The 16,587-nt window shown below is 46.2% G+C and overlaps 1 protein-coding gene across 2 annotated transcripts in view; it reads left to right on the forward strand.

Annotated features, from left to right (window-relative positions):
* HELQ (helicase, POLQ like) overlaps positions 1-16,587 on the forward strand; it is a 494,226-nt gene that overhangs the window by 74,408 nt on the left and 403,231 nt on the right. For both annotated transcript variants that reach the window (XM_078676301.1, XM_078676302.1), the window contains one exon: positions 2,343-2,441. In XM_078676301.1, the coding sequence (XP_078532427.1) occupies positions 2,343-2,441 (99 nt within the window). The remainder of the gene's footprint in view (positions 1-2,342; positions 2,442-16,587) is intronic.

A 16,587-nucleotide genomic window follows, 5' to 3' on the forward strand; every position in this document is an offset into this window, starting at 1 on the left:
CTCCAGGGTTATTGCTGAATACAATTCTAACCCTTTATCAGCTGTGCTTTGTGGTGGTGTGGGTGAATCCCTGTCCCCCCTTACCAGCTTCCCCACAGGCTTGTTGTGAAGTCTGTGTGCACACAATCTCAAGGACTGTCCCCTCCTGGCTGTGGGTAGTGTGACAGGTGTTGCACCTATATTCTGGTAGGGTAGTTCTCTTCTCTCTAGTGGGCTAAGAAATGTGGGTCTAGGGCCATCACCGTCATGGCTGTGGTGAATCGATAGGCTATACCTGCCTACACAAGCCACCGTTCCCCAGGCACAAGCAACCTACCAATTAACCCCAGGCTTTATCAGGCCAGCTCCACTTCTGTGAGGTTCTTGAGTCTCTGTCCAAGACTTATGATATCGTTGGCAAACTTTTTGCTCCTTCCACTGTTTAATATCCGTCTTTAAAGGCCCATTTTGTGGTCTAGGTGTGTTTCCCCTACTAAAGAACCATGGAGTTATTTCTTGCGCCACCCAAAGTAAATCAGTACTTCAGTCCAGTTGAGCTAAGGGGGGTCGACAACCCTGGCAAGTACTGCAGTTCAAGACAGAACCATCCAGTCCCTAGAGCTTGAGTCACTGATTTTCGCTAGTTGATATGAGACTGTGGCGTAGCACCTTAACAGTATGTATATGACCTCCGGGGTCCCACCAGATCAACAAGTTCTAGAGAGTAATTCTGGTTCTATCAAGTCCCTTCCAGGGCTCCCCGCCCAAGTGCAGCGATTACTGCTCTCACCCCCTGTAGGAAGCTGGGTTTCTATTGCAGTAGCCCCCTCACTTTTTGCCAGACTACGGATACACTTTGACTTGATGTGCCCTGGGTCCCTGCCAATCAGGCTCCCAGGGCCTGTGTTCTTTCCCAAAGAACTGTACCTTGTACCCCCAAATGGCCCCTTTCTGGTCACATGTCAGTCCCTTGTAAAAGGTACCAGGGGCACTGTGGCCAGGGAAGACCTCTAAGGGCTGCAGCACGTATTGTGCCATCCTTAGAGGCCCTGAACCTTTACACACACACACTGCCATTGCAGGCTGCGTTTGCTTGGTGCAGAATAAATTAAAGAGTCAACATGGCACACGTTCCTGTATGCCAAGCCTTCAACCCACTGCCCTGGCATAGATCAGCCACCCCTCTAGTTGGGTGAACTATACCAGTGGTAAGTGTACAGGCGCATGAGCCCTGTACCCCTACAGTGTTTAAGCCAATTCTTAGACATTGTAAGTGCAGTAATGACATTAAGAGTATATGGTGCTGGGAGCTTATCATTACGAACTCCACAGCACCATAATGGCTTTACTGAAAATTGGGAAGTTTGGTATCAAACTTCTCAGCACATTAAACTCACACTGATGCCAGTGTGGGTTTTAATGAAAAATTCACTCGGAGGGCATCTTAGAGATGCCCCCTGAAAAACGACCAGCCTCTGGTGGGTTCCCTGACTGGTAGACACCGGCCTGCCACGACCAGACATGTTTCTGGACCCCTGCGGCGGGAGCCTTCGCTCTCTAAGCCCAGAAACAAATCCTTTCTTGGGCTGAGGTGTTCACACCTTCCCAGGCCAGGAAGAGCCATCTGTGGCAGGGGAGCTTTGAAGGCCTTGCAGCCTTTGTAATGTGGCCGCCAGCCTCTCATGCTATTAGGAGTAGGCACCCCTTTCTATTTCCCCTCCTTTTCTGCTGGAAGACAGGTGGGGAAGAATTAGCCAGCCCTGAAGGTTTGCCCACCTCTGCCAACCCCACCCCTCAGGTGGGGTAGACGATATGAAGCCCACTCTTCAGTGTCCTTACTATATCATTTTGGTGCATTTATGACTAGTGGTTGGTGCTGGATGGAGTGCACTGGTTCCAGACTTCCTGAGCATTGCAAGGCTCTAACAGCACTTGGGAAATAAGAGGGACGAAAATCATCAACTTGTTTGGAAATGTATCCTGTCTCATCCATAATCAGTGAGAGAAAATCCCTATTGGTTTGGCAGTTATTTTTCTCCTTTGATCCATTGCCCCAAATTGTAAATTGATGGAAATCTGTATTAATTCTACAATTCCACTTCTTGCAGCGCAGCTTCACAGATGAGCCTCAAAATACAGTATGCACAGACTGATGGTCATTGGAAAAAGGAAATGTTAATTTCGATTCTATTGTTTCCATTTCAGATTTTGTCTAGCCAGTTGTTTGAAATTGTTGTAGAATGACAGATCTAGCAATTTCTGTTAAATTCTATTCCACATCAAATGTCTTCTAAATCCCACAATACAATTGTGGTTTGGTCAGTCTTTCAGTATTTGGTACATGATGAATGTCTCTCTTTTAGGTTGAGCTAAAGGAATTTGTGAAAGTGCGAGATAGCATCTATGAAGTGGACAAAAAAGCAGAGGATGGCTTGACATTTTCTCGACTTCTTGATTACAAGGTAACATTTAAGAGTAATATGCAATTTCATGGCAGAAGTAGAATCTTCACTTTTTCTACTCTGTCAACGTCTGTATCTAACTAGATCATGAGGGGTAATTTGGAGTTCTACATGGTATGTGTCCTCAAAATGTTTGTCACAGTTTTAATTTGAGACTATGATAATCAAGATCTCAATAGAACAAGCAATGACAAAGCAAATTGTTGAGGCTTTTGTACAATTGGTTTTCTAACTACATTTCACTTCTATACATCACAGGTGCAGCAAAAGTGCAAGCTCGTCTCGCATACACAGAAGGGGCTTAATCATGTTCCCAGGCCAGTGGGCAAGGACTTACTTAAGCACACCTACACCCTCACAAACACCCCTAAACCTCCACCTATATTTGTTTTGGGAGAAGGTTTTTATGAGACACTTCTACACTGGGGGACAATCCACCATGACTCGTAATCACCATGTGCATTTAAACCTTGTGTGATTTAGTACCCTAAATCATTTCACCAGGCAGCAACAGTGCACAATTGCTTTTAGCCACTGATTAGTTACAACAGATGAAGCTTCTTTCACTAAGGCAGAAAAAACAACATTGCAAACAACTCTTACAGTGTGGTTGATGGTGTGTAGGTGAATGTGTGCACAACTGTGCGTGTTGTGGGATTTTGTGTGTGAAGATGTGTTGGTGGCATTTACGTTGTTTGCAGTTTCTAAGGACAACGTCTCTGACCACCTTGACTTTTTGTAGCACAGTGTCTTTGTTCTCTTGCCAGTTCCCTTGTGTTTTTGCATTTTGGTAACACTTAATGGGACTTCTCAAACTGTAGATCTGGTGCTCTTTTTTGACAACCATTTGTGTGCCCTAAGACTTGGAGATACATTGATGTTCTCATTATATAACCTCATAGTCATAATCTCCACTCAACCACAGTGCACAACATTTATAGGTTTATACAGTTTTGGGTGCAACAGATGGGCCCAGGAGAAATACCTTCTCATCTTTCCTTCTACATCAAGTGCAGTGGCTTAGGGTAGGTTAGGGAGGGTTTGTGGTTGAATAATCATTGTTTATGCTTTGTGTTTGGGGAATTGCTAAATGATGTATATAGGTTTTACAAAAATAATTTATATCTGAAAGTGTGCTCAGGAGCGATGGTTCGCAATCAATATCTGTCCTTAAGGTTACCATAAGCAGATTGCGGACATTTTATAGTTTTTACAGCACTGCACATCGACACTGCAACCCCTTTTTGATACAAAATCCTGCACCAATAACCAGAAGGAGGACTCTCCATCATCCACAGAGACGCCATCAAGTGTACCTCTTACACTGACCCAGAAGCCACTTTAACAGAACACATGCCCTTTAAGCTTCAGACAAACATTAAAACCATTAACAAAGGCACCCTTGCCTACCGGCCCCCAGGACCTCACACCAACTTCAGCAACCACCACTGTTACCTCACCAAACCCCTTGCCATGGGAACCAAAGAGTTCATACTCCTAGGCGATATCTCAACAACCCCATGGATTCCAATTCCACAGACTTGCTTGAAAGTCTATAGACCCTCAGCCTCACCAAGCTCATACAAAGTCTTACCCACATCGCTGAACACACCCTGGACGCCATCTTCTCTTCCAGCAACAAGGTTAAAGTCAGCCACATCACTCCACTCAGATAAAAAGAACATTCCACATAACGTAACCACCAACCACCCCAAGCCGCTGCTGGAAGAAAGTTACAGAAACAGAATGGCTCAATGCCCTCTAAATAAACTACCCATACCCTACCAATGACCGAAGCAATGACCGAAGCAACGACGACAGGCAGCGGTCAATTGCCACACGTGACACCTGGGATGGCGCACGAGCTAGTGGATGCCTAAAGTAGCAGTTTAAACGGGTGGCAAGAAGCTGGAGGCGGGCTTTATCATGTCCCTAACGGTTTCTCATTACTCCTGAGGGTGGCTGGTGAACGAGGGTAATAGGGGTCGGTGGGAGTGGAAGAGTGTGAGGACAATGGGGTTCCTTTATTTTAATTTGTCTCAGGAAAGGTTGTCTGACTATCTTTGGGGGTAAGGTGTGGAGTGATGGAGGAATAGAAGGTCGATCCTCTACGGCTCTTGGCCGCCTCCCACTATTTTAGTGTGGGTGTGATCCCTCAGTAGTTCCTGGGGGAATATTTAGGGTATTAGTGATGGGTACTAGATCTGTAGTGCCTGTTCTCGGGTGGGGTGGTTGGGGTTGTTTTGGAGTTATTTTTGGGATTGTTAGAGCCACTGGTGTGTTCAATAGCTGTGAGCGACCGTTATTGTGTTACTGATATCAACATGGGGTCGATACTTGACTTAAAATGCATTACTTGGAATGTTCGGGGCTCCACACAATGACATGGCGTCATAGGGTACATGCTTACTTAGTGCGCAGGGGGGTTCACATAACCTTTCTCCAGGAAACTCACGTTAATCAGACTGAGGGACTGGTGTTGAAGCGCAGATGGAGGGGACAATTATTTTATATGACCACCTCGGCATCTGCTGACACAACATTTAGTGGATCCGGAAGGGAGATTTGTGGTGGTGGCAGGTTGCCATAATGGCATAGATGTGACGCTCTGTAGTATATACGCCCCTAATGTGGATCAGGTTTCCTTTTTTAATCACTTATCAGGGAGGTTGGCGCCGCACCTTACTGGTTCCATATTGATGGGAGGGGACTTCAACTCCATTGTAGATATTGAGATGGATAGGTTCCACCCCCGCTGCCTGATGCCCCTATACACAGAGTCTCTAAGGCTAGGCGTGCATGGCAAGACGGCTAGGGGTTGGTGGATACAAGGCGCGCACACCACTTAGAGGAGCAGGACTATTCTTATTTCTCCGGCTTACACAAACTGCATGTAAGGCTGGATGCGGTATTATGTACCCCTGACTGTCATGCTAAGGTAGAACATAGTGAGTACCTCGCCAGAAAGTTATCAGATCATAATTCTTTATTGGTAAAGATACGATGGGACCGGGAGAGAGCTGTCCTACCGACCTGACGGCTTCGGCAGGAGATGCTGGAGGACCCTGTCTTTCGCGAGCCTATTGGAACAGGTATAACACAATATTTTAATGAGAACAAGGGGACAGCTTCAACGGTGGCGTTAGAGTAGGATGCTTTTAAGGTGGTAGTGCGTGGCTTACCTATCACCAAAATGGTGGGGGTGAGGAAGACGCTATTGAATGATGTGGAATCAGCAGAGCAGCGGTTGCGAATGGCTGAGAGGGCTTGCCCAGAAACCCTGGGGGCGCAAGGGGAGGTCTAGGATGCTAGAGAGGCAGTAGCAAAGCAAGTGGAGAGATTGTGCTGTTTTGATCACCGATCATACCTAGCGAGGGTGCATGCAGAGGGGGATAAAACGAGCACGTTGTTGGCGTGGCTGGCTAACCCAAACCCCGTGGATCCCCTATCCTAGGTCTGACAGCTCCAACGGGTGAGGTGGTATATACGCAGCAGGGGGGTTAATGGGTTATTTCGGGATTATTATACTGACCTACACCGCAGCAAATTACAACAGGCTGGGATGGCCATAGGGGAGTTCTTGTTGGAAGTGACCTTAGCCCAGGTAGAGAAAGAACAAGCAGAACAGCTGGGGAAGGAGATCTTGTTGGGTGAAATTAGGGGGGCAACTAAGCATATTGCGCGGAACAAAACACTGGGGGTCGATGGGCTACCAATCAAATTTTATTCAGTGTACATTGATTGCTTGGCCCCACGTTTACTGGCCATGTTTCAGGAGGCGTGGTAGGCGGGGACGTTACCGGCAACCACCCGGGAGGCAATTATTATCCCACTGCTGAAACCTGGGAGGGACCCAACTGATAAGACGGCGTACCGCCCACTTTCAATGTTGACAATTGATTATAAAATCCTGAGTAGGATCCTCGTGTACCGACTTCTCCCGCACATGACGCAGTTGATCCACCAGGATCAAGCAGGGTTTATCCCAAACCAAAATATGTCCCTCAACGTGCGGCGATTGCTTTGCATTTTGGGAGAGGACAACAGTTCGGTACCATTTGCAACAATCCTTTCGGTTGATATTGAGAAGGCCTTCGATAGTTTGAAATGGCAGTACTTATTTCAGTTTATGCGAGTGATGGGGTTGGGGGAGACGTTCGTGAGATGGACTGAGATCCTTTATAGATCTGCGACAGCCTGGGTTCGAACGGGGGTGACGGTCTCCTCTTCCTATTCGGTTGGGCGGGGTATGCGACAGGGTTGTCCGCTATCTCCCCTGTTGTTTGCATTAGCGATCGAGCCACTGGCAGCGAAAGCCAGGTCGGGGAAATACTACACTGGACTAGAACTACGCAGGAACGTGGAGTATATATCACATTATGCAGATGATTTACTCATGTTCCTGGCCAATACGGGGGAGGCTCTGAGAGGGGCGACATCTTTACTGCATACATTCGGTGAGGTTTCAGGGCTGCGGGTGAACTGGGCGAAGACTTGTCTATTTCCTGTGGATGTATCCATGCTGAGCCCCATCCAGGCAGAAGGTATACGATGGGAGCCACGCTGCTTACCCTACCTTGGCACTAACGTCTATCATACACAGGAGTACCTGCTGGGGGGTAACATAGGTAGAGCTATGAGAGGGATTAAGGGTAGCTTAACGTTCTGGAGTATGCTGCCGTTATCAGTGGCGGGTAGGGTCGCACTCCTGAAGATAGTGGCTTCGCCACGGTTGTTATGCTACTTTAGGACACTGCCGATCTGGATACAGTGTTCTTCTTCAAAACGCTCCACGGTCTGGTATGTGGATTCTTGTTGGGGAGTGGCAGACGGCGGGTGGCTCTGACCACACTGATGCGACCCCGAGCTAAGGGTGGTTGGGCGGTTCCAGACTTTGAATTATATTATTTGGCGGCTCAGCTGCAATGGTTTACCCAGGCAGTGTTGCGGGAATTTAGAGGACCGCATGGGTCGGTGGATTCCGCGTCCTGTACTGTCCGTTATTGGGCGACCTGTACGGGGATGGAGTGCCACTGTCCTACCAGGAGTTGCAGGATAGGTACGGCCTTCCCAGGGGTGATTTTCTATTGCATTCAGCCCTCGTGTCCGCAGTCCAATGTCACTGGGGAGGGGGGTCTAGCGGAACCACAGATGTCTCTGGCGTACCAATATATGGTGATGGCAGCGGGGACCTTTAAAGCTTTGATTAGCAATTACAGGTGGCCCTTTTCTTGGCGATCTGGTCTGTTGTTCATAACTGTTAGCCACTTCTTTATCTTGATGTACTTTTTAGACATGAAGCTATTTTGAAAGATATTCAGATCAGGTTTCTGATTTAGACCTCTAAGTTTGTTTGTTGTTCATGTTGTTCCTTCAAGGGGATAGAACTTAGACGGGTCTTTAAATGTCCCTTTAGCCCTCCGATACCGTTTTGTTAGTTATACCTTTAAAGCTATAACATGTCTATACAGACGGATGGTCGAAGAGGGGATGCAACCCCTTAGACCAGAGGTCTTCAAACTTTTGGATGCCGAGACCCCCCTGTCAACATTTTGAGGCGTAAGGACCCCCTCCTGACAAAAATTTCTAAACCTGTAGGCAGGGCTACTAGAATTATGAGGCAGGGGAGGACCAAATTATGTGACAGGCTTGACTAAATTGTGTGGGAAGAAAATGTAAGTGATGGTATGTGATGCTGTGTATTTTGAGATAGCATTACATCATTATTTTGACATTTTTTATACACAGTAACACTGAGGAAAGATTTCACCCACCAGTACCCGTTTATAACCAAAATACAGCAATTAACATCAGAAAGATTTCTAGTCAACCTTTGAGAAGGGCCTTCCACTCTGCAGGAATAGGTGCTGCCACATTAGAAGCTCACCTGACCCTGCCCAGGAGAAGCAGGGGTCCCTAAAAAAACAGGCGGTTTTGTGCAGCGTTAAGCAGTTTACCCGTGCAGCTTTCCTCTCACCCCCTCCCTTCCATCCCTCTCTCCTCTCCTAACCCTAGATCCCTCTCTCACTTTGCAGGCCATTTTCTTTCACCCCTTTTTACAACTTCTGAACTCTCCCCATTCAACCTCTCACTTCACCTTTAATCACCTCTTGCCATTCTGTCTATTTACTGCCCTCATCTCTAACAGTCTCTCGCATTTATCTCATGGCCTCTCTGGTCCCATCACCTCCCAAGCCCCTCAGCACTTCTCATTCACCTCGTCTCTCCATTCAAATTTTTGTCTATTTGTATCTTACACCTCTCCAGTCCCCCCATTCAACTTTCACATCTCCCCTTTTTTCTAACAGAAGCCCTCACCTTTGGCTCACACTCACTTCTTGCGTGTCCACACTTCTCTTCGGCAATTCGCATTTCTCCTCATCCCTGACCTCTTCAATCGAATTCTCTCACTCCCTTGCTGTCCTCTCTCATCATCTCATCTCTCCTCACTAAGCATACGGGTCGGACTCGTATGCTCCTTTCGGCCTCTGCCACTCTGCTTATTGTTCCCTAATTCAAGAAGGCATGAGTTGTCTGTCTCACTGTTTTGATGCAGGCCGCGCAGTTATGGAACTTGCACCCTCATTTGCTTCGCTCTACCAAGAATCTATTATCCTTTAGGAAGATATAAAAACCTTTCTCTATGCTCTGTAGGTTACCCCATTTGGCTGGTTCTCCTTCTTCTGTGTGTTTCTCATTTGCCTACAGACAGCAGATGGTTATTAGCCCCAGGAAATCTTTTGGTAACAGTAGCGCACTACAAATGTAAATAATAATAGCCAGAAGCAGGGGAGTCACTAGACAAGAAATTCGGAGGGGACTAACACTCACACCCAGGGCTGGTCCTAACACTGGTCGCACACGGTGCAAGTCTTTTTTGGTGCCTCACCCCGGTTTCCTCCTTCTCCATGAATTCCTTCAATGCCACTCACCAACAATGCACCTCCTCTTTCTATAACACCTTTCTGACAAACATTTAATTTTTTTATAGCGCTACTCATAGTTTACTCACACTCAGTTCTGTGATCTGCATGGTACACGTTCTTTGTGGCAGGCACATTAACCCTCTGCACACTGTGTGGGTGACAAGAGTGCCCATGTGAGTGCACGGTGAGCGATGCGAGAGTAGGGTAAGAGGAGTGACTGCAGGGTGAGTGAGGTGGCGTATGGATTTGGGTGCGGATGCAAGTTCAGAATGGGACGAATGAATGTATGATTACTGATGGGCGTGTTTGAGTGAGTTGCATATTGAGCAGTGAGGGGGACAGGTGAGTGAAGTGTCACATGAGTGCAGGATGCGTAGTTTACTCGTGTGGCTGCAGGGTGAGGTATAGGGTGAACAGTGCAAGTGAATTGTGAGTGCAGAGTGATCACTGTGAGTGCAGGGTGAGCGGGTGAATGGTGTGAGTGCATGGTGATCAGTGTGAGTGCATTGTGATCACTGTGAGTGCAGGGTGAGCGTGAAAGTGAAGGGCAAGAATGAGGAGCGAGTTGTCTGAATGCAGGGTGCATTCCCAGACACTTGAAGTAACTCAGCATGTTATTGACGGCAGCATAGGGTTTAAGATCTAAGTTAAACTATTGCGGCATTAATCAGGTATCGAGGGTGGAGGAAATAAATAATGTGCTGATCCTGCAACAAACTTACAGTCCTATGGTTAGGGTTGCCAGCAGATTATTTTGATGGCCCAGTCGGTACAAAATTAAGCAGTCACCTAAAGCTGTATTTTCAGCACTTATCTGTGCATACTTCCAACAGCAAATATAAATAAAAAACACTTTTAATTGTGTTCTAGGGCTGCCTCAATGATCCATGACTGACAAAGAGTAAAAATACAGAAAAGTCACATAACAAATGCATACATACTTTTGTATTTAAACGTCTATTTAGTGTCAAAAGGAGGTCTTTGTAGACTCTTTAAACAAAACAGGCAGGCATTTTTCTTTTGGCAACCATACTTTATATTCCTTCTCATTAAATTCATTATCACTCTACAGCAGTAATTGTAAAATACAAATGTAAGGAACAAGCAGAGTGGGGGCCCAGGGGGTACTTGACCCAGGAAAAAACAAATCCTCTGTAACCAGTTTACAAAGGTATGTAAATATGCAAATGGTCTTTAAAGACCTGTGAAAAACTCGGGCGTCTGGAGATGACTCTAGACACTGCACAGTCGAGCCCACAGCTCGAGTTACACTGCAGCATCAGCCAGGCTGAGAGACACACGAGGGAGGAGGGGGGCTGAAGCCCATGGGCCTGGGCAAAAGTATGACTGTGAAGGCGCGACCCCCTTTGCATCGCTCCACGGCCCCCCTGGGGGTCGCGCCCCACAGTTTGAAGACCCCTGCCTTAGACAATTGCAACGGAAACAGGAGGCAGATCTCTGTAAAGAGATCCCTGAGACAACATTAGCTAAGGTAATTGAGAGAGCATGGAAGAGTACGCCCAATGCTAGGTTTCAGCTGATTCACTTCTATGTATTGCATAGAGCGTACCTAACACCGGCCAAGATAAACGGGTATTTTGGATTGAATACAGCCCAATGCTCACGTTGCAATTTGGTGGGGGCGGAGTTTCCTCACATGATGTGGAGCTGCCCGCAACTGGGAACGTATTGGGAGGAAGTGGTAAATAGGCTCTGCGAGGTTACAGACAGGCAGATAGAACCAGACATGGGTACGTGTATACTGCATTGGTTTCCCCATATGTCTAGGACACAAGTTATGAGTATATTCTTGTATGTAGGGTTGTTGCTCGCTAAAAGAGAACTAACGATGTGTTGGAAATCCAGACGAGGGCCCAGTGTCGCGCGCTGGAAAGCAGAATTACTTAAATGGGCAACTAGCGAGAGTACGGTCCGATTCCAGCATGCTAAGAGGTCCACCAACGACAGGGCACTAGAAACAGCAAAGGCGTGGGAGGCATTGGTAGTGGCAATGCAGATGCCGGATACAGAGTCTGATGGAGGATCAGGGTTGGAGGTGCCGATAGCTACACCCTGAGTAAGTGGGTCACGGTGGGCCCCTAACAGTCCCAGGTGATGTTGGTGTAGCACTGGGGCCTGTTGGATCGGACTGATTAGTCAGGAGGCAGAAGAGTTGCATTACTAGTAATTACTATACAATGTGGATTGCTATATTAGTGTGTTATATGAGGACACACCGGTGGCAAGGGTTAGGAAGGGGAACGGGGAAGAGCTGGCTTATACTTATGTTATTGCATTAATCAGTTAAACTATTGCACTATGTGTCAAGGGTGTGCGGGAAGTAAATCCTGAAAGGTTTATTGGAGGCCCCATGGAGCGCAGAAAGAGGAGATGGGTATGAAGAGGCTACTTGGAGGGATTAATGCATTGTGTACGAAATGGTTTGCTAACACACCAAGCGATCATGTAATATTTGCACTGACCCATAATATTGTAAAGTACAGCGCCAGATGTTTAAGGTTGGGAGAAAACTCAATAAAAACATGTTACAAAAAAATCAATGACAGAAGCAACTTCAACAACTTGATCACCACCTGCGATAATACCCCAGTGCCCCTGAAAAAAACACCAAACCAAAAGTATCCAAAAAACAAGCTAACTGGTACAATGCTGGCCTCAGTGGATCCAAGATAGCCTGCAAATAACTCAAAAGGAAATGGAGATCCTCCCAAGGAACCACTGCAAGAAACACCTACATGGAAGCACTTGGACACTAGCACAACAGAGTAAAAGAGTCCAAGAAAAAGACCCTGACCATGCAAATCGAAACCCGCTCCTACTGCAGTGAACTTTTAGCCATCATCAAGGAATTCACCAACCCAACAGCCACAAAACAAACCATAAGCCCTACCCAAGAACTCTGTAATGACGTCTGTTTATTCCACACAAAAATTCAAGATCTACAGTATCTTCGAACCCCAGCCACCCCCATCGACCTTTCATCGACCTTCCCAGCCTGCTAACCTAATAAGCCAAAGAATATCAACTGACAGCCTGGAAACCCTTTAACAAGGACGCTGCAGCAATTATGAAGACAGTTCACTCAGGGGCTTCCACATATCAGCGCTGCACTCACTTCAATCATTAACACCACCCTCTAAACAGCCACCTTCCCAGATAGCTGAAAAACGTGCCAAATAAACGTCTTCCTAAAAAAAAATCCTCCGCTCACTCCGAAGCCCTCAGCAACCACTAACCCATATCGCTGTTCCCTTCCCAGTCAGTCATCGAGAAAACCATCAACAGGCCACTCTTGTACCACCTGGAATGCCATAAACTCCTGGACGATTCATAATCAGGATTCCGAAAAAACCACAGCACCGAAACAGCTCTCATAGCAGCCACACATGGCATATGCACCATCCTCAAATGTGGACAGACGGCCACCGTCGTCCTCATCGACCTTCCTACCGATTTAAACACGGTCTCCCACCACACACTCATCACCAGACTACACACTACAGGAATACAAGGATCAGCAATCAAGTGGATAACTTCCTTCCTGTCTGGAGGAACAAACGAGTCAAGCTCTCACAGTTTACATCAGAACACAAGGAACTCCTCTGCAGAGTCCCACAGGGAACGCACTCAGCTCCACACTTTTCAACATATACATGACTTTTCTGGCAAGCATTCTCAGATCTCACGGAATCAACATCATCTACTCTGGTGACACCCAGCTAATTTTTCCCTCTCAGACAACACCGGCAAGACAAACTTCAAACAGTGTATGAGCAACGTGGACCATTGAATGAAAGAAATCTGCCTCAAGTTTAACACCAACTATACCAAAGTGCTGATCTTCGGGAATAAGAGCTCACCTTGGGACTCTTCCTGGTGGCCCGCTGATCTTGAACCAATACATTCCGTAACTGACCGTGCTAGGAACCTAGGCCTCATCTTGGACACCAACCTAACCATGAAGTCCTAGATCAACACCACCTACTCATGCTTTCACATCCTTTGCATGTTTGTGAAATCTTCAAGTGGCTCCCACTGGACACCAGACATACCATCATGGAGGCCCTAATCATGAGCAGATTGGACTATGGCAACCCACTTTATGCCGGCATCCCAATCCATCCCCTTCACAGATTTCAAACTATCCAAAATGCTGCTGCCAGAATCATCCTCAGCTTTCTACACCAAACCCACCCCATTCCACACCTGTCCTCTGAGAGCTCCACTGGCTCCCCATCCAAAAAGCGCTTCCAGGTCAGTCTCCTCACACACTCACACACTCATTCAAGTCACAACACAACACAGGACCCACATACCTCAAATCACAGACTTCACTTCCACCAACCCACCAGACAACTTTGCTCGGCATCACGCTCACTCACACAGAAGCCGAGGAAGGTTGATTATCCTCCTACCAGCCGCTACATCTTGTAACGATCACCCCCGACACATCCGGGCCTTCCTCCTCACTTCTTGAATTCTGCAAAAAGCTGAAGAACTTGCTATTCATTCAGTCTTCTTGATGGACCATCAAGACTGCCTCTATTCAGGAGCCCAGCTTCACCACCTGCCTACACTCCTCTACTCAGCACCTGTATACCCTCATGGGTGACAAGCAGAATTCTACAAATCCACCTTACATTACGTTACTTCTTCTTCCACTCTGTTTCTTTGTCAGCAGAACCTGCCCAAAGAGAAATACACAAGGTTTCTTGCCACAGCAGGCCCCTAGAGGTTGTACATATCCTGCTACATGTTGGCAGTGGCTACCACATAGCATTCTGGAAGTAGGACCACTGGAGCCCTTCCCAAAAAAGACTTTGAGAAGGAAATGTCTGACAATGCCTGGTTGCCTTGAATCCATAAAAGATGCCCTTACTAGGCAGTCGGTCAGACCAAAACTGGTAGGATTTAGAAATGTAAGCCGGAGCTTCCATTAAGTTTACTGAATACGTTTTGGACACAGACTTGCATGACCTTCCTACTCTTGGTGCTTTCATATGGCGGAGCTCCATGATGCCCACTTTCTAAAGACCCAGCTGAAGCTTTTCTGGTTATCTGTTCTGTTGACTTGCCCTTGTGGATGCGTCTTGTCGCTCCTTTAAGTCCCAAAATGGCAGAACATAACTTAGCTCCCCATACCGCTCATCTGAGTGTGAAGAAGGCTAACTCAAGAACCAATGCTACAAATGAAGGGAAGCTGATGTAATTTTGTGTGGTGAAAACCCGTCACAAATCTGTGGCTTCTCTGAGTGAGGGGAGCCTGACTGAGCCTCCGAGTTTCCAACTATGAGACTCTTTCCTTTTCATTTGCAGGTAAACTCTTTCTCTGTATTATGATTGCCACTGTTTTTCTTTGAGTCAGTAAGACTATGAATAGTAAAAGTTTGTAAACTATGGCCAAGTATCTTCGTGTTGGCACAACAATTGCTCTGAGTTTGTAAAATGGATATCTGTGAACATTGAAGTGAACATCCCATTAAGCCAGTGACCACATTATGACTGTGTTCTTGTTGGAAGGAAAGTTCCAATGTACGTAATCATTTTGCAAAGGGTATACATTGCTTATTGGTGTGGCGCCGCGGCCAGGGCGACTGACGCTGGAATCTGGGGATCAGGGTTCGATCCCCAGCTCCGACGGCAGGATAGCCCAGCACCATGCAACTCTGGGCAATAGCTTGCTTAATCTTCCCGACGGCCCCCAGCGCCTAGAGACCCTAACGGGTGATTGTGCGCTATACAAATGTGGATTATTATTATTACCCTGGTACATGTTGCCTTTGAATGTGTGAATTTCTTTTTTGTTTCTTACAGATAGAACTCCATTAGTAGTATGTATGTGTATACTTCAATTTATTATTAAGCACTTGACTGATAGAGCTTTCCCCCTTTGTGCCACACTTTTTTTTTTTTTTTTTACAGTTGAGGGAGTTTGTGCTTAACCCTTCATAACTTTTCTCCAAAAGAAAAATTCTGTTAAAATGTGCGTTCTTTTCGGTCTGGCTTGACAGCAATGCTGTATCCAAGATAGATTGTTACTAGTTCTTGAAAACATACACATAGTGGACTTTGGCTCCGCCCAGAGTAGTACTGTTCTTTTAGCTCATGCTCTGTCTTATATCATTCCACTTCCCAGGAAGTGCTTCCATCGGAACGCTTGAGGAACTATGTTGCTTCTGAAAAATACACTTATTCATAACCCTTTATGTTACGCTTAATTACTTCAGTTCAGTTTATTCATCATACTTCGGGGTACCGGCCCCATCAAATTTTTGATAATACAAATATGTATTTTAAACAACATTGTTAGAATTAATTGATTTCGTAATAACATAAATATAGACAGAGTAAAAAAGTTAAAAAACACAAAATCCCACACTATGTAAGTTATTTACAGTCCTTTTGAACTCTTAGAAAGCTATCTCCAAACGTTTCCTACAGAGCCAAACTTTATATAAGCATTTTCTAAGGCAGAAAACTATTAGGGATCAAGTGTTGGTTTGTACAACTCGTAGATTAGGCAAATAATTTCAAAACCCCAATGTTTGGTATAAAGGGCTGATCCATCTGCTCCTTACTTTCACATATGCTTTGCAAAAAACAGAACATGCTCTGTTTTCAATAGTCCCAGAATGGTATAATTTGCAAGTAAGCTTCTAGGTGACACATACTTTCGATTTGGAGGTATAGGCATGTTGTGCCGATCGTGCCAATTTTGAATTTCATAAATACATTTTTGCAGCATGAATCCTTTTCTGCATTCACATGCTGTGCATTATTCTGCCATCTGGTGGTTGGGTCTGACATTTTCCGCCTTTGGGTATGAAAGCGAAGGAAGACACTCCGAAGTTTCGGACGAAATCCCTGAAAAATTAAGGAATTTGAGAGAGAAAAAACATAGCTCATTGATCGAGAAGACACAGGAGAGGTAGAAAAGATCTCCAGACACCCTTCCACATCGGGGGATCACGACGGAGCAATGATGAAATAAGGCAAGGTAGGAGCCATGGAAAATACCCCTTTCAAATATGGCACTAATTGCGTCCACCAGTTTGCACAACGCAATCCACACGACATGTGTAACCTCTGCCTGCTGAGGGATCACAAAGATAAGGACTGCGAGACCTGTACGGTTTTTCTGTCAAAGGCAGAGGGAGTACCATTACGCAGCCATGCTCCAAAGTCAGAAACAACAGACA

This window comes from Lissotriton helveticus, chromosome 2_1 (assembly GCF_964261635.1).
Source record: "Lissotriton helveticus chromosome 2_1, aLisHel1.1, whole genome shotgun sequence".
NCBI classification, from domain to species: domain Eukaryota; kingdom Metazoa; phylum Chordata; class Amphibia; order Caudata; family Salamandridae; genus Lissotriton; species Lissotriton helveticus.